Genomic DNA, 24,789 nt, shown 5'->3' on the forward strand with positions numbered 1-24,789 from the left:
AGACTGGTCCTGCTTTACAGACGTGACGCTGACATCAGACTCAGCACGAGCTCGTGTAACGAATCCTTCCCTCAGTTTAAATGTTTTCTAATTTGAATCAAATGTGACTTTACGACACTGGCTTTGATTGACAGCATCCTGACTTTTTCAGAGCTGCGGTTGTACACTACCCAGCAAACAATCAACAATGACGCAGAGAAACAGGAAGTGGGTTTATTTCAGAGGTTCTGCAGTTCAGTGTCAAACTCACCATAAAGCTTTGAAGCCTGAACACAATCAGCTGTTTGGCTGCTGTGGGTTCATTCTCCTGCTGCAGGACACGAGACAGTCAGCTGCTCCGATCTGCAGCTACACACTATAATCATCTAACACTGATCACAGAACCTAAAGTAACTCCAGGAAACAGAAACACTGTTGAATCCAACTCGTTTACTTAAGTTTAACATGAATGTCTAAAGTCTGTTTAATAAATACAGTTTGACACACACAGATCTGAGCCATCACAGCGACGGCTGAATCTCTGAAACACAAATAATTAACATTTTGTTCATTTGCAGCAGGAAAATTGTGTCTTGAGCAGCTGCAGTCATTACCCACAGTGCCGTGGGGCTCAGACCCACCACGCTGAGGAGCTTCTGCTCAGAACTTTGTGGACAGCTGCTGCGCTCTTCCTCCCTGCGGAGGATGAGGATGTTCGGTAAGTCCGGCCTCCTCCCACAGGTGCTGGGTGGAGGTGAGGGAAAAGGGAAAGGCAACCACACCAGTTCTCCTCCACCTCAGACCCAGTCTGAACCTCTGTCGCCCTCTGGTGTCCAGCAGCTCTCACTGCGACTCCGGACCACCTCCTGCGTCCCAGCAGCGGGTCAGAGGTCAGCCTGGCAGGCGGAGGCCTCTCTGCTGCTGGGCGGGGCTCGGAGTCAGCATCCTCCTCAGGTGAGCCAGGACCAGGTGCTTCATGCTGCCAGACTGCTTGGAGCGAGCCAGAGCAGTGGATTCTGGGAGCTCAGGTCTGTGGGGACGGACGGCGGCTGCGATTAGATCAGGTGATCTGTTTTTATTGGTTTGTTGTGTCTGTAGATGTGCGCGCCGTACCTGTTGAGCCTGCAGCGGCGTCCGCCTTGGAGGCCGAAGCCCTGCGGCCGGGGGCCCGGGGGCTGACGGGGGCCCCCGGGGGCCCTGAGGTTCCTGGACAGAGCGGAGAGAGAGTCTCTGTAGATGAGGCCGCGGCGGGTGGAGGTGACGGGGCAGTGCTGACATGTTACCAGCTGAAACGAGAGGAGGACATCCTTCAGAGGGATAACTGGTCACACAACGCGTACCAAACGTGGATTATTCCGCTGCTGAAAATAGTCCCTGGTCACACGCCCTGAGCAGCAGGACAGCTCGCTGCGTTTCAAGGAAGGAAGTTTAATCTACATGTTTGTGAAGGACGGACTGGATCAGCTGATCTCAGAGGACGCTGGGTCTAAATCGAGCGCTCCGTCTGCAGGACGGCTCCCAGGAGCCGCCGCCGCCGCCACAGACCTACTTCTGCTTTAATTAGATCTCGTTTACCAGCAGCAGCACACAGAGGCCACCAGATACAGGCTGCTTCCTCGCAGCAGCATCTGTCAGACCCATTTAAAGGTGGAGCATCGTCACATTATCCTGATGTGGTTAGAAAAACAACCAGGAAGCTGCTGCTGAGTCTCAGTGATTTGTTTTTACCTGGATTACTTTCTGTAAAAACTATTTCATGTTGGTGAGTTTAATTGAGATCAAAGATTAAACTCGTCCCATCTCAAAAAGCTCCTCTTTTTCTAAAAAGCCCAAAACTTTAAACAAATATAAAAATAAAAAATGTTCCTGAAACATTTTCTTCACTTTCTAAAAGTTTCTCAGCAACGTACAAAAATCATCTCCAAAAAGTGTCGACTAACATAAAACTTCCAGAGCTTGAATTTATTTTCCTTTTAATAAATGAAATGTTACTAAAACTTAAACTTACTTACTTTGCTGAAAATCAGTGAGATAAGAAAAGCTCCTGATTAAAAAGTGGCAGGATCAAATATCAGACTCTTTGTTCTAAATATGAAGAAAGAAAAAAACAAACAGAGAAAAAGCTTTCGATGATCGAAGACACAAAATACACAAAACAGATGGAATAAAATGAAGATTACTCACTGAGACGAAGGCGGCCATGCTGCTGCTCTCACAGACCATCCAGCTCTGAGTGATATCATGCAGGGGGCGGGGCCACAGCCACACAATGATGTCATTATTTAAGACTTCCTGCAAACTGTAATCTAGAGGCAGATTACAGATTAGAGGACACACACACACACACACACACACACACACACAGGATTTAAGGCTGATATTTGCAGGTCTGTGAGAACAAAGTTCAAAGGTCGTAACTGTATCTGACTGTAAACATATAAAACTATAACGTGCAGCGAGACAGTAACGGAGGCCTCGCCATCACCCGCGGCGTCCAGCTGTCGCCACAGAGGTCACATGGTGTCTCTGATATGAATCACGACTCTACAGCAGCTGCACAAAAACAGCAGTTATTAGGATCGTGTTTCACTCTCAAGTCTTCAGGTTTTTCACATCACGTCGCGGCGGCACCTTTGCTTCGACCTGATCTGTGCGTCTGACGACACGGACAGATGTTCCAGGTGTGCACGCCTGCAGAGCACGCACAGCAGGTTTACCTGCGCGTGACTGTGATAGATGGAATATGTACTGTTCTGTTTTTGTCCTGGATGCAGAAACAAACCAACGTGAGAAAAACTGAAACCCTGAATGAAACAGAAAACAAAGATGAGCCGATGAGAGTAAGAAACCTGTAACTCTGAGCAATCACAAAGCACGATGCCAGTTACTTCAAAGGAAAAAGAGACGAAGCAGCTGCAATAATACTACAGAGGGCACTGTGCAGCATATATTTACAGGTACATGTCTGCACACAACAGGCAGCAGAGGACGGGGGTGTGTGAAGGAGTTGGCCGTCCGACTACGGTCTGGAGTGTGGGGCCTTCCTGCTGCTGCGGAGTTGGGGCGGTCTGCCTCTCCCCACTGCAGGGAAAAGGGTAACACCACCTGGGTCTGGGTGCAGTTCCCCCCTCCAGGGGCAAGGGTACCTAGACCCGGTTTGTAGAGTACGCTTGGGGAGTGTGATTGTGTGTACAGTGTCTCTTTATGTCTGTCTCCACGTTGGTTGAGTGTGGAGTAAGTGCATATGAGAGCATGAGGGTGGGAATGGATGTTTGTATATGTGTGTGCCTGTATGTCTGTGTCTATATGTCAGGTTGGGTGTCAGACGCCACCTCTCTGGGGACATCTCAGGCCCTCCAAGGTTTGGAGGCCTATCTCCCCCTACCACCACTTCCCCTGCCAGTGGTGGACTCCCTCAGACATCGGTGCGTTGGTGGTTCTTTGTGTCCGGGGGTGGGCGTCCAGGTACACACCGGCTCTCTCCTGGTGGCCGCTTATCGGGGCCTGGAGCCTGGGGCTCGCTCGGGCCACTTCGGAGGTGGGGTGCCCCCGGCCCCTCGGCCTGGGGCTCGGTCACTTAGGCACGGCTGGCTGCCGGCGGAGCTCACGGGCGCGTCACTGCAACTCCCCCTGGCTTCTGCTCCGCGGCTGCTGAGCGAGCTTACCGACTGTCAGTGTGAGCTGTTCTCCGTCTGACACTAATGTGAGCTCTGCTTAGAGTTTCATATCGAATGAGATGATGAGAGTTATTCGTCTGAGTTCTCTGTGTGACTGTTTGAGGATTCAACTTTATTGTCATTACACATGTACACAGAAGTGAGGTGAGACGCCTGGCCACGTGGTGTGCTGACAACAATCTCTCTCTGAACGTGGAGAAGACGAAGGAGATTGTTGTGGACTTCAGGAGAATGCACACCCAACATGCTCCTCTGACCATTGACGGAGCGTCTGTGGAGAGAGTGAGCAGCACCAAGTTCTTGGGTGTGCACATCACAGAGGATCTCTCCTGGACGTACAACACCACAGCACTGGCCAAGAAATCACAGCAGCGTCTCTTCTTTCTCCGCAAACTAAGAAGAGCAGGAGCACCAGCCCCCATCATGTACACTTTCTACAGAGGCACCATCGAGAGCATCCTGTCGAGCTGCATCACTGTGTGGTTTGGAGCCTGCAATGCGTCCTGTCATAGAACCCTCCAACGCATAGTGAGGGCTGCAGAGAGGATCATTGGTGTCTCTCTCCCCTCCCTCCAGGACATTTACAGCACCCGTCTCACTAAAAAAGCCCTTTGCATAGCGGCTGATCCCACACACCCAATGCAAAGCTTCTTCAAGCTGCTGCCGTCGGGGAGGAGACTGCGGAGTCTCCAGGCCAGGACCAGCAGGCTGAAGGACAGCTTCATCCATCAGGCTGTCAGGAAGCTTAACTCCCTCCCGATTCTGCCCCCTCTCCCCTCTCTCCTCCACGGTCTCACTGAACTCTGTCACACACACACAAACACACACACTCTCTGACTCACTCACTGGCCTGCACCAGTTACCAGTCACTTTGTGGAGCATTGGACTGCCATTACCTCATAAGACTTTGTTGTTACACTTTCTCTTACCGTACATTACTAAATCTCCATTTGCACTATTTGCCTATTTGCACTACTCTGCCTGGTTTACACTCAATGTCACTTACCCATTATATTGTATATTATATAGCTTTCTTGTTATATGTAAAATTGTATTTATTTAAATTTTTACTTTTTAATTATTTTACTTGCATTTTTTAATCACTTTTATATTTAAATATATTTAAATGTTCATTTGCTATTTATCTAGGGATTGAAGAGTAACGCAATTTCTATTCTCCGTATGTCCTGTACATGTGGCAGAATCGACAAATAAAGTTGACTTTGACTTTGACTTTGTATGACTACAGGAAAACAAAATACAGTTTGCAAGAGCAGTAAGTTCAGTAGGAGCAGATTATATACAGATACGGTTAGGATAACAGCTGGGAGCAGTTATGACAGATTATGTAGAAATGAGTATACAGATGTTTATATTGCTATATAGATGAGCAGATATACTGATGTGCTACATGTATACAGATGTGTCGATGTGTGGTAAAGTGAGTTATCACACATCGATGTATAATGTAATGATGTATAATCACAGCTCGAACACACCTGAGATTTTTTTAACAACAATGACTTTGAAGTCTTTGGTGATGCAGCTGTTAGACAGTCGTTAGATAAGAGCTCTCACAGTTACACAACAGGCAGGGCAACAAGGAGGATTACAGTGTGTGTGTGTGTGTGTGTGTGTGTGTGTGTGTGTGTGTGTGTGTGTGTGTGTGTGTGTGTGTGTGTGTGTGTGTGTAAGAGAGAGAGAGAAACAGGAACCCAGCAGGCAGTAATGAGGACATTAATTGTTGAATCTTAATGAGGGGAAACTGCACCCCCATGTGGACAAATTGTGAACTACAAGTGACGATCCCATTATGTAATACTTTGTTGTTGTTTTTAGCTTAAATGTAATTGTGAAAAAGCCTTTGTGTCACACCAAGATCAAGAAATATTAAACAAAATACGCAAGACAAAACTAGAATTAAATGAAATTATTAATAAAAAGACTAAATTCTTAGTACAAAGACTTCGCCTGCAAAATTATGAACACGGTAACAAATCAGGACAATTTCTTGCTAACCAGTTAAAAATCAATAAAGAAAAAACAACTATATGTGCTGTTAAAGATTTATCTGGGAACACAATATATGATCTTAAAAAAATAAACAACATTTTTAGGGATTTCTATGAAACTTTATATACACCACAAATAAACCCGTCTAAAAACGAAATTGATCAATTTCTCGACAACATAACTCTTCCAAAGTTATTAGACACCCAAGCAGTGGCACTGGATTCGCCACTGACGCCAGGTGAACTCCAGGAAGCCTGATAAGTATGCCCAATAATAAGGCTCCAGGTCCAGATTTTTACAAAGAATTCTGGACAACCCTGTATTTCCTTCAAGCTATCGTCCAATAGCCCTTATTAATGTAGACCTTAAAATAATCTGCAAAGCTCTCTCAAAATGTTTTTGAGAGAGCTTTGCAGTTGCATCTTTCTTGGCCTTAAGACAACAATTCTGATGGCTAAAGATCCAAACGGGACACACACACAAAAATAATTTTAATTGTGATACCAAATCCAGATGAAAGTGTTTTTACATGATGTTTAAAAAAATGAGGAAGCTGATCTCTGTTTTCTGAATTTACTCTTTCCTGTTTTAATTCCAGTCAAACTAATTTAAACAGCACAGACGGGACGCGCTGTCCTTTAAACAGGTTACAGGGATCATTTAAATGGACGCTGACTGTAAAACACGGCTCAGAGCGAGCTCAGCCTCATTTGACTTTCAAACTGACTGCAGATGAGATCAGGAAGCAGAGCCTGTAGCAACAACACTGCTCACAGCCACACCACTGTTACACACAGCTGCAAGTGTTGGATAACAAAGAGCTGCATGGAAAACACGTGCAGAGAAACAGGTTTAAATAGGTTAGCTGTGAGCGTCTGTTAGAGGAAAGAAAGGCACAGACGGGTGGACACATTTGTGAGAACAGATAACAGGACAAAATAATACATTTTCTGGATTTTTCTATTCTCATCAGAAAATGTTAAAAAAAAGTCACTGATTTTAAAATATGTCCCAGTTCCTCCCAAAGACCTTTGTTTCCCTAAAATAACCTCGTCCATTAATTACTGTTTGACTCGATTATCCCCGCGGGGGGGAGCAAGTCCACAGAAGCGCCTGATGAAGGTGGAGAGGAAGAGCGTTTGGCAGGAGGTGGCCTGCACTCTGATAGCTGAAGCGCTGCGTGTAGAAGCAGAGTTGCTAAAAGAAAGAGCTGAGCACCTTTATTGTTATTTTTAATGGACTCATCACTGTCATCTGGCTGTGTTCCGACTGTCTGTAAACATGCAGTCGTGCAACCTGTTACCAAGAAAAGCAGCCTTGATCGTAACACTCTAGCAAATTACAGGCCGATTTCTAAACTCCCTTCATGTCAAAAGTCTTAGAGAAACTAGTGCTTCAGCAACTACAGACCCGCTTAGAGAGAAACGGTATAAGTGATAAACTCCAGTCTGGATTTAGACCGCGTCACAGCACCGAAACTGCCCTACTAAGAGTTTTCAATGACCTTCTCATCGCCGACTCTGGGCGCTCTGCGGTCTCAGTTCTATTGGATTTGACTTCAGCCTTTGACACGGTTGACCATGAAATCCTTTTGGCAAGGTTGGAACAAGTAGTAGGCCTTAAAGGAAATCTCTCATGGTTTAAATCATATTTCTCTGAGAGGTCGTTCTCTGTCATGATGGGAAAACATTCCTCTTCTTCTGCCCCTCTTTGCTGTGGTGTGCCCCAGGGCTCGGTGCTGGGTCCTGTGTTGTTTTCTCTGTACATGCTGCCCTTGGGCTCCATTTTTGAAAAGCATAAAGTCTCTTTTCACTGCTGTGCTGATGATATTCAAATCTACCTCCACCTGACTGGGGATGTTTCATCTTCACTACATCCTCTGTTTGATTGTCTGAGCGATGTCAAGGACTGGTTATCACGTAACTTTCTTACTTTAAATGAAAAGAAGACAGAAATTATCGTTTTTGATAGAAATATGCCTCTGGGACAACTGACCGGCACACTGGGGCCTGTTGCTAACCACCTCACTGATGCTGTTAGGAATCTTGGAGTTTTCATGGATAGCTCCTTCAAACTAGATAAACAGGTTTCTACTGTGGTAAAAACCAGCTTTCACCAACTACGCCTAATTTCTAAGGCTAAACCTTACATACCACACAAAGATCTGGAGAAACACATTCATGCTTTCATCACTTCAAGACTGGATTATTGTAATTCGCTCTACTTATGCCTCCAATCTTCTCTTCTTCAGCGATTGCAGCTGGTCCAAAATGCAGCACGTCTCTTGACCGGCACTAGAAAGTACGACTCCATCACTCCTGTTCTGGCCAACTTACACTGGCTTCCTATTAAATACCGAATTGATTTTAAAATTTTATTGTTTGCTTATAAAATCCTAAACAATATGGCACCTGACTACTGATCTCTGTCTGTAGCCCTCAGAGAGCATTGAGATCATCGGGCCAGCTGCTCTTAGTGCAACCTGGTCTCGGCTGAAGACCAGGGGAGACCGTGCCGTTGCTGCACCCAGGTTATGCAATACTCTTCCTCTTCATGTTCGTGCATCAGATTCCATTCAGTCTTTTAAATCACGCCTAAAAACGTATTTGTTTAACCTGCCATTCAGGGCGAATTAGGGTAATTTACATCTGGCTCTGCATTTAGATTATGTAATTATTTTATATTTTATTTATTTTATTTATATCTGTAATTTATATTTTATATTGTGATTTTTTTTTTTATCTGTATCAGGATTTTACTGGAAAGCACTTTGGTGTACTGCGGTCTTTAAAATGTGCTATATGAATACATTTTGATTGATTGATTATTATCATCAGCTGATCAGAGGAAAGCACGTGTTTAATGTGCACGCCGACTGAAGCCGAGGTCAGTTCGTGGTTGGACGTTTCTGACCACAGGAAATATCATCCAGGTTTAACAGCTGACGGCTTCTCTCCCGTCTGTCCGAACGACCACACCAAGTACAAGATGAGACATTTCAGATGTGACGACAGGATCAAAGATGAATCGAAGCTCTGACAGATCGATTTGGTGCTTTTAGCTGCAGGAGCTCGCACAGTCGCGAGGCCCCAGCCACACCTGCACTGATGTGCATGGCATGCAAATGTCTTCCAAATCACTGCGAGTTTGACTCACAAATGATCGTTTCCATACCTGAAGGACAGGAAAGAAGGTGACTGTGGAAAACTCCCCACAGTCAGCCGCTGACCGCAGACCGGCAGGTAAGACTCGGGTTTCTCCTCAAAGGCACAAATTCTGATTTTGACCCGTTTGCAGCTCGATCGATCACAGAGCCGTTTGTTGTTTCACGCTTCTTCAGATTTGATTGAACATTAGCTCGGCCCGGTTTTCTTTTTCATACATTTGTATTTTGATAAAATGTTTTTGTACTTTTAAAATATTTGACTTTATTGCATGTGATCTATTTTCTGATTTATTATTTAAGCATTAAACGTGTTTGAGTTTGTGTTTGCAGTTTTTCAGTGTTTCCTGATATTTTTCCTTTGTGTCGACAGAAGCTTCATATCAAACGCACACAAAGCCACTTCTGTAATTTGATGATAAACTGAGGTAAATGTGACGTCATATCTCAGATGATTTTGAACTCAAAGTTAAGCAGCAGCAGGACATTAACCTCATGTGATCCTTTGTTTCTTTACGTGTCTTTGTACGTCGCAGGGAGACGTTGGTGTTTTTCCTCCATCATGTATCCTTTGGTCCTCCTGCTGCTGCTGGGAGCGAGGAGCTCAGGTAAACGCGACGATCAGCACACCTGGGCTTCTTTTGGGTCACCTGCAGTTTGGGGTCATAGATGCTACATGTGAAATATTACAGACTGTATGAAGAGTATCACTCCTCCCACCTGCTCACTGCAAAAGAGCTTTAGGATCCAAATTATAAGTCAACAGTGCAATAGACTCAATACTTGAAATGTGCAATTCACTTGTATTTTTATTTTTTATTCCTATTTATTCTATTTATCCCCTTTGTATATTTTATTTATATTTGTCTCTGTATTTATATATGTGTGTGTGTGTGTGTGTGTGTGTGTATGTATGTATGTATGTGTATATATATATGTGTATATATATATATATATATATATATATATATATATATATATATATATATATAAAAATATAAAAACAGTTCTGTAACTTCGGTCGTTGCTGTGCTTTTTTTTTGGAAGTCGAATTTCCCAGAGGAACCCACCCGAGGGATTAATAAAGTTCTATCTTATCTTATCTTATAATAAGAATTCAAAACTCAAACCGAACATTCATTACTGACATTTAATCTTGACATTATTGTCATTAACCCATCTTTACTAACAAACTGCAGCTTGTTGGAACCCATCATTTTATTCTCCAGTATAATCTGCATGCTTACAGTTTGATCTGAAACACTGATAATCCAACTGTGAACCTGCAGTTCCCCTTCTGTCCACCAGAGGCTTCAGCGTAGATGCCACTGTTAACATGAGCATCAGAAATAAACACGTTTACAGCCCGATGTGAAACATAAGCTCCTTTTCCATTAGTACAGGGGTGGGCAATCCCAGGCCCCGAGGGCCGGGGTCCTGCAGGTTTTAGATCTCACCTTGGGTCAACACACCTGAATCACATGATTAGTTCACTACCAGCCTCTGGAGAACTGAAGACATGTTGAGGAGCTAATTTAGCCGTTTAAATCAGCTGTGTTGGTTCATGGACACATCTAAAACCTGCAGGGACACCGGCCCTCGGGGCCTGGAGTTGCCCACCCCTGCATTAGTACCTCCTCGGATCCACTCGCCCCGGTTTCCAGGGTTTCCCATTAGGTCATAGTACCCGGTACTATTTCAGCACCTGCTCAGCCGGGGCTCCAAGCCATCCAAACACGCACTAAAATGTGACGTCGTCAGACTGCACGCCACCGATTGGCTGGTCGGTAGCATCTCGTTCACCAAAATCAAAACCGCCATTTATGAAACTCGGGAACGAAGGAAATGGCTAACAAACAACGAGTGTGAGGAAAGCCACAGACCGAGCGGCGGGCTTACGTTCGCTTCGACCTCCACCTTTGCTGTAGTGTTTGTGTCACATAATAATGACGTCGCAGACATGTTTCTATGACGACAAGCATGTACACACGGTCGTGGTGGGTTGCAAAGGAAAAGCAGTCAACCCGGGCAGATAAAGGGGAAAAGGGCTGCAGATGCTGCGTCTTCATAACAACAGAGGGGGGGCTTTTCTATTCCTGCTCAGCTGATCGAGTGTACCTGAGTTTCTGTGCTCGGCTTAAACGTGTCGCTCGAGCTTCAACGCGGCTTAAAAGCAGGGTGTCAGTGTAACGTCATCCCTGTTAGCCTTCAGCTTTTCTGCTCTTTGGTCTTTATGAAAATAAACAGAAGCTCCACCCACCTGCTCTCAAACCAGCCAATGAAGTGAAGGGCTCTGTTTCAGGGGCATGGACACTTCCTCTGAGGCGGCGATGGGTGTGTTCAGTCTGTAGTCTGCTTGTTGCTATAGAAATGATCACCTGACTGAAGTTTTCAAGCTTAGCTGCTGTTCAATATGATAATCAGCTGTGGTTTAAAAACAAAAATGGTGATGGCCAAAAGGTGTCAAAGGCCGGCCACGGCCATCTTTAATATACAGTCTGCAATCTGTGATCTTTTGTCCGTGTTTTTACATCTTCTTGATGCCATTTACATTTACCCACTCGATCACCTGCACAGTTTATTCTGTGAGTCAGTGAGACCTGCTGTGATGCATGGACACAAACGTCGTAGCACGATGACAAAGACACGGGCTCGATGTTCATGAGCGGGAAGGACAGGATCAGAAATGAGTCAGAGGGACGAGGTGGTTTGAGGGTGGAGGATAAAGATGGAGCTGCAGGCAGGAGGAAAGAGGTGATGCAGAGGGTTGGTGTGACAGAGGAGGATGCTGGGATAGATCAAGCCAAATTTAAATCGGGCAGGGTTTTTGATTTTCAGAATATTTCTGCTGAATCATCCAGAATTCTCTTTTTATTTGGAATAATTTTCACCAGAATTCCTGAAAATGTGGTAGAAAGGAAGGACAAAGACGGTTCTGTTTCTTCCTCATTAAACAGCTGCTGTGTTTTCTTTCACCAGAGTCCACGGGCCCTGTGCCTTACAACACCGTTGGCCAAAACTTTACCGTTGTGTTTCCGGAGAACATCGCCAGCTACTACCCCAGCCCGCCCACAAACATGGTCATAATCACTGCTTTGAAAAACGAGACAACAGTCCGAGTTCAAGAGTACGACAAGGTCCTGCACGCTGGAGTTGTTTGGAATTTCACCGTGAATGAAGAGCTGGAACTCGGGAAGCAAAACATCTCCAACAAAATTCTGACCATTGACAGCAACAAAGATATCACCGTTCAAGCCATCAGCCGTAAAGAAGACAGTCTGCAGACTGCTGTCGTCATACCTACAGACAAACTCGGCACAACGTACCTCATCCCACCAATACCCACAATTCCCGGCACAAACAATTATCAGGACTTAGTTGTGCAGACGGTGACGGAGCGAGGCCCGTTCAGAATCATCATCGTCAACGGTGTTCAGCAGCAAAACAACGTGAACGTCGGAGGATTAAAGACGCAAGAAGTTTCCCTCCAGTCAGGCCAGGTTGCTCAGATCTGGTTGAGTGAGAGTGCAGGGTTTAAAAACGTGACGGCTGAAAAGCCAGTGGCCGTCCTCTTTGGCCACCCCTGCGCCGTCCAGCGCAACTGCAGCTGCGGGCTGCTGTACACCATTCTGCCGCCAGCCCCAGGCAGGACGCTGAAGTACTTAGTTCCTCCATTTCTGGCCCAGGATGCCGCGGGAGAGACGATGGTACTTTTGGCACAGAACGATTCCACCAGCATCACGCCCTACGCCTCAAGATCACCGACGTATGATGTAGCCGGCACAGCCATCCTCTACCGGCCGGGATTACTTCTCCCTCTGATCCCAACAGCAAACTTTGCCTGCTGCTTTGTGGTCACAGCATTCCCCAGGATCTCCAAGAACTACGCCGTGATCGTGGTCAGCAGTAACGTCACCGACGGGGTTCGTGTTGGAAATAACCACATATCAAGTGCAGACTGGACGAAACTGGAGGGGACTGATTACAGCTCGATACAAGTTCCTCTGAGTTTGGGTGAAACTGTCATCTGGCACACTTCCTCCAAAATGGCCGTCTACTTTAGCGGGAACAATGGAAGCACTTTGTTTGGGAACCAGGCACCTGTCGTCAGTTCAAGCCCAGGTGAGGAACTGCTGCTGATTTCCACAGTTAGTGATAATATCCACTGTGTGCAGGACACGTCATATGTACCCGTGCATCTAAAAAAACAAAGATCATGAAAAAAGTTTGGTTTGTAATTTAATGCAGACTTTTTATTGTGATGCTTACGTCATTAAAATCAGACGAGATCAGTCGCAGGACTCTCAGTACAGAAACGTCCAGCCTCTGAAGCGTGCTCACCTGAGCGCTCAGCTTGTCCTGCTGAGGTCTCACTGAAGCACAGCTGCTTACAGGCCTTCAGCTTGGATTGGTGTGTCAGATGTTTGGCCTCTCCCACTGATTTGGGGTGTCAGGTCAGGTGAGCTGTGGGCGGGTGCTAAGTCCTTAAAGTTCGTCAGCAGATGGCACACGGCCCCGAATCATCACCGACCGCAGACTCAAGCATCTAAGTGTCTGCTCGTCAAGAGTCCGGGAGCCTGATGCTGCCTTTCATTTCCAAGAGAACTTGGACAGAGCAACAGTCCCGTTCTTTCCCTCTTTAGTCCAGATAAGATGTCTCTGATGCTGTCGTGGGTTCAGGAGTGCTTTGATAGTAGGAGCGTGAGGTGGCTCCTGATGCTTGGACACCAGCCTCGGTGCACTCCACAGGAAGATCTCCCACGTTTTGTAGAGCTGCAGGCGTCATTCCCGTTTACCTTCCATTAATATGCTGCACTGTCAGTACAGCCAGCCTGACTCCACCCTCCCCGTGGAGCCTGTCGGCAATCTTCGTCTGGACAGGAGTGTTCCTCACGGTTGTGAGGCCTGAACTAGAAGGATAAATGGTGAAAATGGCCTGCATTTGTAAAGCGCTTTACTAGTCCCTAAGGACCCCAAAGCGCTTTACACTACATCCAGTCATCCACACATCCACACACTGGTGATGGCAGCTACATTGTAGCCACAGCCACCCTGGGGCGCACTGACAGAGGCGAGGCTGCCGGACACTGGCGCCACCGGGCCCTCTGACCACCACCAGTAGGCGACGGGTGAAGTGTCTTGCTCAAGGACACAACGACCAAGACTGTCCGAGCCGGGCTCGAACCGGCAACCTTCCAAACTGCCAACTCTTGAGCCACGATCGCCGCTGCAGCTCACACATGTGAGCCATGATCAGCAAAATAAAGCAGAAATAAATAAAGAATCCAGAAATGTTTACCTTTGAAGCTAAACTTTGATTTATATAAGTGGGAAAAATGGGACTCAAGAATGGAAACACAAACGTCAGACGCACAGAGCAGTGATGGAGCTGCGATAACAACAACAACTGAAATACAAACTAGAACAGATTTAAAGAAAGAACCCGATGAGAGCAAACAGGAGCCCAGGGAAAAAGCAAGCGTCGACTCTTTAGCTGCTTCCTTCCAATAAATGTGAACGACTGCACCCTAAACTTTACGCCTCGGACGTTTGCTTTAATGTTTAGTCTTGTGAAACCTCTGATTTCAGCCTTTTCTTCTTCTTCTTCCCGAACAGATTTCAGGGGCTGCGCCGTGACCCCCGAGGTTCTAGACTTGGAAGAACAACCCAGCGACTGGCGTAAATCTTTTAAAGCCTGCGCTGATCGCAAACTAGAGCTGCTCTGCCTGTCAAGCGCCGACCTCAGGAAACAGATCTATGGCAAACTTTACCAGAACAGGTCTTTAACTAACAACGCTGTACAAGAGGTGTGGATCGGCATGCGGCGCAGCTCGCTGAACGGGGAGTGGTTCTGGGTGAACGGGGACAGCGTCAACAGCACCACCTGGGGTGACGGCGAGCCCGGTGGGGTGGAGGAAGGCCAGTGCACCATCATGAGTCTGGGAAACGGCACGGGCTTTGAGTGGAGCGACGACGACTGCTGCATGGATGCTCATTATATCTGCTACAAGGAGCCGGAGCTCTTCCCCATATAGGACAGGAGCTCTGCAGCTCTGCACTGTCGTTAGTTTCACTACACATCCTGTTCACGTATAAGCATGCTGTAGCTGCCAGTCACATTTTATGGCTCTGTAGAAGAAAAACATGTACTCTAGTTTAGTCTGAGGGTCTCACGCTCTGCTTGGTGAGACACCTGAACAGCAACCAGCAGCATCTTAGTCCTGAAAACCGAAGCAAATGTGTAACTAAGCATTTAAGAAAGTTTCACTTTGCAGAGGATGTTCCTGCTGATCTGACTGGGAAATGTTACGATCGTTGGGAACCAGTATGCAGCATCACTGGTTTCCTGTTTGATTGTAATCTGAGGAGAGTGAGCTGTTATTTGTCACTATTTAAAGTGTTTGAGCTTCGTGTGTTTGTAATAATCGGCTCTGCAGAAGCTTCAGCAGAGTGATGCTAACTCGTATTTACTGTTTGCTCTTAGATTACGGTTTCTGGGATAAACGATCAGCTGCTGATAGAATACTTTTCTATAATAACTGAAGATGTAAATTCAAGTGTGATTTTATTCTTTAAGGAGTCCTAAACCGAGCTGAATGTAAGTTTACAGGTAACCTCGTCATCCTGATGCTTTATATTATTTACCGGTTTGAAGTCAGCAGAGTTTGCATGTTGAACTGTTGAATCTGCAGTCTGATTGGTCAGAATCATCTATGCACCAGTTTTATTGTAAAAATGATTATTCCAGTCAATCATGGACTCAGTGACACATCAATAAATCTGTTTTGCTGTGACAAACTGGACGCTGGTGTCTTTTATTTGTTCCCAGTACAGAAACGTCCAAAACGATTCACATCTTTACACCTTTAAACTCTAAATGTTCTTTATTGTCAGGCTAACAATTTAAAGACTTCAGTAACTTTACTGTTAAATGGATTTAATGTCCAACAACAACATTAATGAGCAAATTTCAACAAATATTAAGTTTGCAGATGATGTGCATCTTTATTCATCAGTTGTTTCAGACTTTATTTCCTCAAGTTTCCTGTAAAAACCTGAAATCATTTGGTAATTAAAGGCAAGGCAAGTTTATTTGTATAGCACAATTCAACAACAAGGTGATTCAAAGTGCTTTACAGAGACATTAGAAACAAGAACAAATAAAAAGCATGATTTAAAATTGATTAAAACAAGCAAATAAACTAACTAACTAATTAACAAACAAACAAACAACAGTATATAAAATCAAAACAGATAAAATCAGTAGTTAAATGTAAGTTTTGAAATTTAAGCTTAAAGTGTGGATTTGGTGCTTTATTCAAATGCAGCTGAGAACAGGTGAGTCTTCAACCTGGATTTAAATAAACTGAGTGTTTCAGCTGATCTGAGGCTTTCTGGGAGTTTGTTCCAGATATAAGGAGCATAAAAGCTGAATGCAGCTTCTCCGTGTCTGGTTCTGACTCTGGGAACTGATAAAAGACCGGATCCAGATGACCTGAGGGATCTGGAAGGTTCATACTGGGTCAGGAGGTCATTGATGTATTTTGGTCCTAAACCATTCAGAGCTTTATAGGCCAGCATCAGAACTTTAAAGTCTATCCTCTGACGGACAGGCAGCCAGTGTAAGGACCTCAGAGCTGGACTGATGTGGTCCACTTTTTTGGTCTTAGTGAGGACTCGAGCAGCAGAGTTCTGAATGAGCTGTAGTTGTCTGACTGATTTTTTAGGTAGACCTGTAAAGATGCTGTTACAGTAATCAAGCCTACTAAAGATGAATGCATGGACTAGTTTTTCCAGGTCCTGTTGAGACATCAGATCTTTTATCCTTGAAATATTCTTGAGGTGATAGTAAGCTGACTTTGTTATTGTCTTAATGTGTTTTTCTAAGTTTAGGTCTGCATCCATCACTACACCCAAATTTCTCGCCTGGTTTGTGGTTTTTAGATGTATAGATTGAAGTTCTCTGGTGACCTGTAATCGTTTTTCTTTGGCGCCAAAGACTATTACCTCAGTTTTGTTTTTGTTTAGCTGGAGAAAATTGTGGCACAACCAGTCATTGATTTCCTCAATGCATTTACCAAGAGCCTGTACAGGGCCTCGGTCTCCTGGTGACATTGTGATATATATTTGTGTGTCATCTGCATAGCTGTGATAGTTTATTTTGTTGTTGTTTATAATCTGTGTCAGTGGGAGCATGTAGATGTTAAACAGAAGGGGTCCCAAGATGGAACCTTGGGGAACTCCACATGTGATACTTGTCTGCTCAGATGTGAAGTTACCTATTGATACAAAGTATTTCCTGTTTTCTACGTATGTTTTGAACCAGTTTAGTACAGTTCCTGAAAGACCTGTCCAGTTCTCCAGTCGTTTGAGTAATATGTTGTGGTCAACTGTATCAAATGCTGCACTGAGATCCAGTAAAACTAGGACTGACATTTTTCCACTGTCTGTGTTCAGACATATGTCATTAAACACTTTGGTCAGAGCGGTTTCAGTGCTGTGGTTCTGTCTAAAACCTGACTGGAAGGCATCGTAGCAATTATTCTGTTTTAAGAAGTAACTGAGCTGTTGAGAAACTGCTTTTTCAATGATCTTACTTAAAAACGGGAGATTTGAGATCGGCCTGTAGTTGTTCATTTGTGTCTTGTCAAGATTGTCCTTTTTCAGTATAGGTTTGATTACAGCAGTTTTTAGTGATTCTGGAAACACACCTGATAATAAAGAAAAGTTGGCGATCTGTAACAGGTCTGACTCTAAAGTCTTTGAGACCTTTTTGAAAAAACTTGTTGGCAGGACATCTAAACAGCAGGAGGAGGAGTTCAGTTGACCTAAGATGTCCTCCAGGTCTTTGCTGTTAATAGGTTGAAACTGTTTGATGGTGTTTAAACAGTTTTTTGGTGGACACAGTACATATCCTGGATCTGCTGTTGATGTACCAACTGCTTGTCTAATTTTTTGGATTTTTTCTGTGAAGAATTTGGCAAAGTCATTGCAGGCCATGGTCGAATGAAGTTCAGCTGCCACTGACACAGGAGGGTTTGTTAGCCTGTCAACTGTAGAAAATAAGACCCGAGCATTATGGCTGTTTTTAGTGATGATGTCAGAGAAGTAGGACCTCCTTGCATTCCTCAGTTGTAAATTATAATTGTGAAGTTTCTCTTTATAAATGTCATAATGAACCTGGAGGTTTGTTTTTCTCCATCTGCGCTCAGCTTTCCTACACTCTCTTTTTTCTTTTTTCACCAGTGTGGAGTTTCTCCATGGAGACTTTTTCCTTCCAGAGATAACCTTCACCTTAATGGGAGCAATAGTGTCCATTACATTTAACATGTTAGCATTGAAGCTATTGACGAGCTCATTGACTGACCCTCTGGGCAGGTCAGGTGTTAATGGGAAGACCTGGTTAAAAATTGCACTACTGTCTTCAGTTATACACTGTTTTGTGATCACTGTTGTTGATATATTTGTGTGGGCTGAGATTTTACTTTCAAAGAAAACACAGTAATGATCAGACAGGCCCACATCAGACACAGTAACCTTTGAAATGCTCAGGCCTTTGGAGATCAGTAGGTCAAGAGTGTGTCCTCTATTATGTGTGGCCTCTGTTACATGCTGAGTCAGCCCAAACTTGCCCAGAGTGTTACTCAGGTCTTTAGTCCCTTTGTCCTGAGGGTTGTCCACATGAATGTTAAAATCCCCAGCAATAATTACACAGTCAAAATCAACACAGATCACAGACAGCAGTTCACTGAGGTCATTAAAAAAGTCTGTGCAGTATTTAGGAGGCCTGTAAACATTAAGAAACACAACTTTGGATGGGGCCTTCAGCTGTAAAGCCACATATTCAAAAGACTGAAAACTTCCAGGAGATAGCTGCTTACATTGAAATGATTCATTAAATAAGACAGCAACCCCCCCTCCTCTCCTGCTCACCCTGACCTCACTGATAAAACTGTAGGAGGGGTCGTCTCGATGAGAACAGCTCCACTGTTACTTTGGTCCAACCAAGTTTCAGTTAAAAACATAAAATCAAGGCTGTGCTCAGTGATTAAATCATTAATTAAAAATGTTTTCCCAGCTAAAGATCTAACGTTTAATAAAGCCAACTTAAGTGTTTTAGAGGTATTACTTGTCCCCTCGTGTTTGGGAGCAGTCTGTGGCACACAAGGTATGTTTACTATGTTTAAAGATCTTTTAGAGTGCAGCTCTCTGTGTTTTGACCAGGCCACATGTCTCCTGTCACCTAAAAGTACAGAGATTTTAAAACCTTCTAGTAAACAGGGTCCCAGCTTCTCCTGGGAAAAGTCATCACTGCCATAATCCTCACAGCCCGGACCCTTCACACATCACGCATCAGACTGCGGAGACAGGGCATGAAGAGGAACTAAGGGGGGCGAGGCTGGGCAATGTGACTTCGATTGCTCTGTTGAGGGTGGGGCTCGATGGCGAACCTTTGGCCGCTCTGGTGGGGGGTTTATGGGGGACAAAAAGGGATTGGGACGGGGGGTAGATCTGAGCCCAGCATTGACCCGCTCCATCATCTCCTCAGTGAATTTCAGGTGTGGGGAGGAGGGAGAAAGGGAGGGGGAGGAGGGTGATGGCCTGTCAGGGGTTTGGGGGACTGGGGAAGGTCGTGGTCCCTTGTCCTGGTCGTTGGTGTTGTTGAGAGAGTTGGAGGCAAATAGGGACCCCTCTTCTTGCCTTAGATGTCTCTCCTTTCTGAGGCTCTTCCCGGGTGGGGGCAAATGGAGCTCCTCCTCAAGGTTTCTGCTGGGCTTTGTCTGTTCTTGGAGTACTGTTTGTTCCTCTTTATGAGATAACTCCTCGTTTATCTCAGCCTTGGCTCCAAGCACAGATGGATGACGTATGGAATAAAACAAGTTGGAGGTGAACAGTTTCACCCCTGACTTGTTAAAATTAAATCCATTTGCTTTAAACAGATGCCTGCGTTCCCAAAAAATATTAAAGTTGTCGATAAAGTGCACTGAGTGGTCAGCACATGCTGATATGAGCCATTTATTCAGTGTAAACAACCTGCTGAATCTCTCGTCTCCTCCTCTGACCGGCGGTACAGGTCCACTGATGAATACAGCTGCATTCAGAGAGTTTACAGTATTTAATAATCCAGTAAAGTCCCGTTTCAGAACCTCCGACTGTTGTTTGGACACATCGTTTGACCCTGTATGCAGAACAATGTTTGTCACAGTTGGATATTCATCTGCAATTTGAAGAATTCTCTCCTTCAGGTTGTTGACCATATCGTTAGGAAAGCAGAGGACGTTAGTGTTCTTACCGCACATCCTTTGTACATCCTTTACGGCAGAGTCACCCACAATCAGAGTTTCAGGCCTAGCCTTTAGCTTTCCCTGTGGCCTTTCACTTTTCAACAGATTTTCAGACCTTATTTCGCTGCTTTTAGATGGATGGTTGTCCGATATAGATCCAGGGTCCTTTGATAGTGGAGCAAATCTGTTCTGCAGTTTCACATTCAGTTGTTTTGGAGGTTTGTTGTTAACCTTCCTATTCACGGTTGTCCAGTCCTGTTTCCTCTCGTATACAGGGGTAGAAGAGCTTCTCTGTCTCGTAGGAAGTGAAGGCCAGTCGGTTTCAGAGATTTCAGCTCGCTGTGCCCTGCCTGTGATACGTCCTCCCCCTTCCAGGAGACATGATTTATGTCTTGGTTTTGCACCAAGACAGTCTAAGGGGGGATTATCACTTGAGGATTTATAATAATGCACAGAGTCTACTTTCTTGGTCATGTTATCTGTGCTCCTTAGCTGTGTACTAGCTTGCTCATCGCCATTGTTTTGAATCAAAGGCAAGGTTGTTTCATTTCCACACAGTCCATTTACCTCCACGTTTACTTCTAAGCGATGAATTTTTGTCTCCAGTACTGCAATCTTCTGCAGGAGGCTGTGGTAGTCATCTGTGGAGAGGGAAGGCATCTTGTTGCTAGTTAGCCTAGCGGTTAGCACCTTTCCAGGCTATTGAGGCTGCTCGGTGCCCAGACGCTGTAATCAGGCTTCAGCTGTGTCTAGGCCACAGACACACGGAGCGCTGAGGATAAGGTAACCATAAAATGTTGCTGTTTCTGTTAAGAACACTCTAGTCCTAATGATCTACAAGTGTCCAGAAGTTATCGCAGGTAAGCTCATACGGAAAAAAGGGAAAAAATCAGCATAAAAATCAATAAAAATCAATATAAGAAGCAAAGCATTCAAGAGCAAAGAGATGAAGCGTCCACGTCCAAAGCAAAAACAAAGCAAACAATTCTCATTCTACTTAATTCTAGTGGGTTTTATTGCTTAAATAAAGAAACTTTCAGTAAATGCACATCAAATGTGGCTAATGATGAGCAAATAAATCTCTCAGCCGCCACTTTTTTAGGCACACCCATTTTTGCTCCATGGCACAGATCTGTAAGGCGCTTATGATCCGTGATGATGTGAAGCTGAGGACTCCTCAGCGTCATGTTCACCCAATCAGCTCGAAGCAGGAATCATACACAGATCTTTTTACGTTTATGACCTCAGCAGCGAGGCATGCATTTGTCTCATCAGCATGAAGACATGTTTATGTTTACTGTTTGATCAGCTTCTAGATCATACTGTTCTAACTCAATGATTACATATATTTTTACCATGATTATATGACTGGCATCAGTCATTTCCTCCAGCAGCTGAGCCCCTGCAGAGCTCCGCCCTGCACCATCCACACCCCCATCCCCACCAGCAGGAGGACTTTTGCCCCCAGAGACACTGACAGGAGGAGCAGGAGAGGAGGTGAAGCCCCGGCCAGAGAGAGAGGGGGCTGGGGGGGCAGGACATACAGGGTGGCCTGCTCTTTACCCAGTGGGTTGGAGGCGCTGCAGGTGTACTGTTGGCCTGGCTCCACGTCTCTCAGCTGGCTGACGGTGTGGTAGTGGCCGGTGGAGCCCTGAGCCAGCGGCCTGAGCAGAGAGCCCTCCAGCAGGTCGTCCGGGCCGAGCCACTGGACGTCCGGCAGCGGGGAGCCCTGGACCCGACACAGCGCTCTGTACCCGGACTGCTCAGTGCCCTCCACCGACAGGCCCAGGATCTTTGGAGGAGCTGGAGGAGGAGGAAGAGGAGTCAGATGCTGTGGAAGCCTTCATGCATCTTAATCCTACTAGATTAAAGGTTCTAGCTGCGAGCTAACTGTTGTAATAGAAAATCCACCCTTAAAATCAGCTGACTGTGTTTCACAAAGCTTCAGTACACCAAGCTGAAGAACAAGTGCTGGACTGTTTCTGGGTCAGCTGTGGGCAGAGTGATTTGGGCGGTACCTTCCACTCTCAGTCTGGTCCCCATCTTGTCCTCGAAGCTGATGTGTTCTCGTCCTTGAACCTCCACTCGGCAGTAGTAGCGTCCATTATCCTGCAGGATGGTGTTACTGATGCGCAGCGACAGGTCGTGCTCCCGCGGGTTTCCCTCCAGCCGATAGCGCTGGTCCTGCTTCGGCCCCGGCTCACAGGTGGGGGCTCCGGACCGGCTGGTGCAGCGGTACAGGACGGTGGCTCCCTGCCCGTGGCCCAGACGCCACACGACCTGCAGGGAGGAATGCTGGGAGTGCTGCGGATGGCCGAAGGTGCACGGCAGCACCACCGGGTAGCCCTCGATGCCTCGTACCTCCGGCTGAACCTTCACAAACCAGCCGTCTTCTGCAGAGCTGAGGGCTGATGGGAAAAAACAGTAGTTCAAGTAAAAATCTGTTATAAGTAGCAGAATGTTGCTGTTGTTGCTGGACAACCACAGAAGAAGCTTAAACTTCATTGTTTGCTGACATCACCTGAGAGGCTAAGTGCAGCTGTTATGCAGCCACCTACCACTAGCTGGTGCTGTAGCTGCAGCAGGGTATCAGTGCTCAGTGAGCTGTTGGAGTCCCTGAACTCTGTAATGCTGTTAGCAAAATGACCAACAGCACAATGATTCATGGCGACTGGCTATGAGTGTGCAGAGTCGTGACCACGCCCACTCACCGTCTGGAAACAAGGATACAAAAGCTCCCTGCAGCTTTTCCTTAAACCTGAACCACTGAATCATTGTGCTTTACCTCCTTTGTCACAATAATCTAACATCATTATTTTACTTAAGACCTGAAAACAAAAACCGTCAGATGACTCACAGACCTGTAATCAGACCTCTTAGAACCGGAGCAGTCGCCCCCTGGTGGTCATTACAAATACAAGTTTGGGTTTGTGAAGCACTGATGTGATTCAGAGACACAACAGACGCACAAATGGCAAATAAAGCACACTTATTATACATTTGGCTCATTTTTAAGCTTCTCATCACTTTTCTAAAGTTCTGCCGTTTCTCTGAAAGAATCTGTGAGGATGCTTCTGTCTGTATTAAAGCACAGAAATGACATCACATCCTGGCACATTAAGACAACGTGCGTAAATCAGCTCACCTCGTGTGACGGACAGCAGCAGGGTCAGAGTGCTGCAGAGCAGCCGGGCGTCCATGATCCGACCAGATAAGACAAAGAAACAGGACGGCTGTGTGAGTGTGTGTGTGTGTGTGTGTGTGTGTGTGTGTGTGAGTCTGTGTCTGTGTGAGTGTGTGTGAGTGTGTGTGTGTGTGTGTGTGTGTGTGTGTGTCTGTGTGAGTGTGTGTGTGTGTGTGAGTGTGTGTGTGTGTCTGTGTGAGTGTGTCTGTGTGAGTGTGTGTGTGTGTGTGAGTGTGTGTGAGTCAGTCCCTCCCAGGACGTCGCTCATGATTTTCCGTTTCTCTATTTATACCCCGTCAAGCTTCCATGTGATCTGAACTTTGCTGTGTTTGCACGACTGAAACCGTGAAGAGGAACTCAGGTCTGAGCTGCAGAAATAAAATCAGCTCAACACGTTTGGATGAAAGTATTCACACCGTGTACTCGTGAACAAGTACAATAGTGTAGAAATACTCCAAGAAATACACGAGTAACATACTGAACGTGCGCATGTCATCCCTGCACTCTGCAGTCTCACAATGTTGTATTATTTTATGTTTCTTTCCTTTCTTAGTGAAATTTTAGATTATTTTAACTACTGTTTTATTTTTAATATTTTATGTACTGAACTGGATCCTGTGTTCTGTCCTCAGGATTCTACATCCTGATTGTAAGTAAAGATAAAACGGTTAATAGTAAAATATTACAGTTTGTATTTTAGATCAAATCGATAAAGAGAACGTGCTGAAAAGCTGACGAGCGGACGGGTGAGGTCAACAGTCGGCAGGTTAGAAGCATCGTTTGTTTGAAATTAAAGTCCTCAAATGTTGACTGATTACATTTCTGCCACCTGGGGGCAGTGTGCTCCCCCTGCATGTGGGGCCTCCCTGCTGCTGTGGAGTCGGGGCGGTCTGCCTCTCCCCACCAAGGGTAACACCACCTGGGTCTGGGTGCAGTTCCCCCCCCTCCAGGGGTAAGGGTACCTAGACCTGGTTCGTAGAGTACGCTTGGGGAGTGTGATCATGTGTACAGCGTCTCTTTATGTCTGTCTCCACGTTGGTTGAGTGTGGAGTAAGTGCATATGAGAGCATGAGGGTGGGAATGGATGTTTGTATCTGTGTGTGCCTGTATGTCTGTGTCTATATGTCAGGTTGGGTATCAGACGCCACCTCTCTGGGGACATCTCAGGCCCTCCAAGGTTTGGAGGCCTATCTCCACCCACCACCACTTCCCCTGCCAGTGGCGGACTCCCTCAGACATCGGTGCGTTGGTGGTTCTTTGTGTCCGGGGATGGGCGTCCAGGTACACGCCGGCTCACTCCTTGGCGGCCGCTTATCGGGGCCTGGAGCCTGGGGCTCGCTCGGGCCACTTCGGAGGTGGGGTGCCCCCGGCCTCTCGGCCTGGGGCTCGGTCACTCAGGCACGGCTGGCTGCCGGCGGAGCTCACGGGCGCGTCACTGCAACCCCCCCTGGCTTCTGCTCCGCGGCTGCTGAGTGAGCCCTCATCTGG

General features: G+C 45.9%; 3 protein-coding genes across 3 annotated transcripts; 1 reads left to right on the forward strand and 2 right to left on the reverse strand.

Moving 5' to 3' along the window:
* Window positions 1-207: 207 nt before the first annotated feature.
* LOC309717818 (uncharacterized protein) lies at window positions 208-2,228 on the reverse strand. Its single transcript, XM_082552677.1, has 3 exons — window positions 2,164-2,228; window positions 1,093-1,265; window positions 208-1,009 (listed from the first exon to the last, which is right to left on the reverse strand). The coding sequence occupies exons 1-3, from the start codon at window positions 2,200-2,202 to the stop codon at window positions 871-873; spliced, it is 351 nt and encodes a 116-aa protein (XP_082408803.1). The 5' UTR covers window positions 2,203-2,228; the 3' UTR covers window positions 208-870.
* Window positions 2,229-8,820: 6,592 nt separating this feature from the next.
* On the forward strand, window positions 8,821-15,627 carry LOC309717724 (IgGFc-binding protein-like). Its single transcript, XM_082552499.1, has 5 exons — window positions 8,821-8,911; window positions 9,206-9,260; window positions 9,369-9,440; window positions 11,812-12,954; window positions 14,449-15,627. The coding sequence occupies exons 3-5, from the start codon at window positions 9,395-9,397 to the stop codon at window positions 14,865-14,867; spliced, it is 1,608 nt and encodes a 535-aa protein (XP_082408625.1). The 5' UTR covers window positions 8,821-8,911; window positions 9,206-9,260; window positions 9,369-9,394; the 3' UTR covers window positions 14,868-15,627.
* Window positions 15,628-15,904: 277 nt separating this feature from the next.
* On the reverse strand, window positions 15,905-24,236 carry LOC309717857 (sialic acid-binding Ig-like lectin 15). The gene is given in 7 exon segments (XM_082552721.1): window positions 15,905-19,675; window positions 19,867-20,011; window positions 20,126-21,920; window positions 22,136-22,525; window positions 23,263-23,350; window positions 23,502-23,537; window positions 23,540-24,236. Coding segments are annotated over 5 exon segments (969 nt in total). The 5' UTR covers window positions 23,570-24,236; the 3' UTR covers window positions 15,905-19,675; window positions 19,867-20,011; window positions 20,126-21,495.
* Window positions 24,237-24,789: the final 553 nt, after the last annotated feature.

The sequence above is a fragment of the Aulonocara stuartgranti genome (genome assembly GCF_965226115.1).
Source record: "Aulonocara stuartgranti genome assembly, chromosome: 11".
NCBI lineage: Eukaryota > Metazoa > Chordata > Actinopteri > Cichliformes > Cichlidae > Aulonocara > Aulonocara stuartgranti.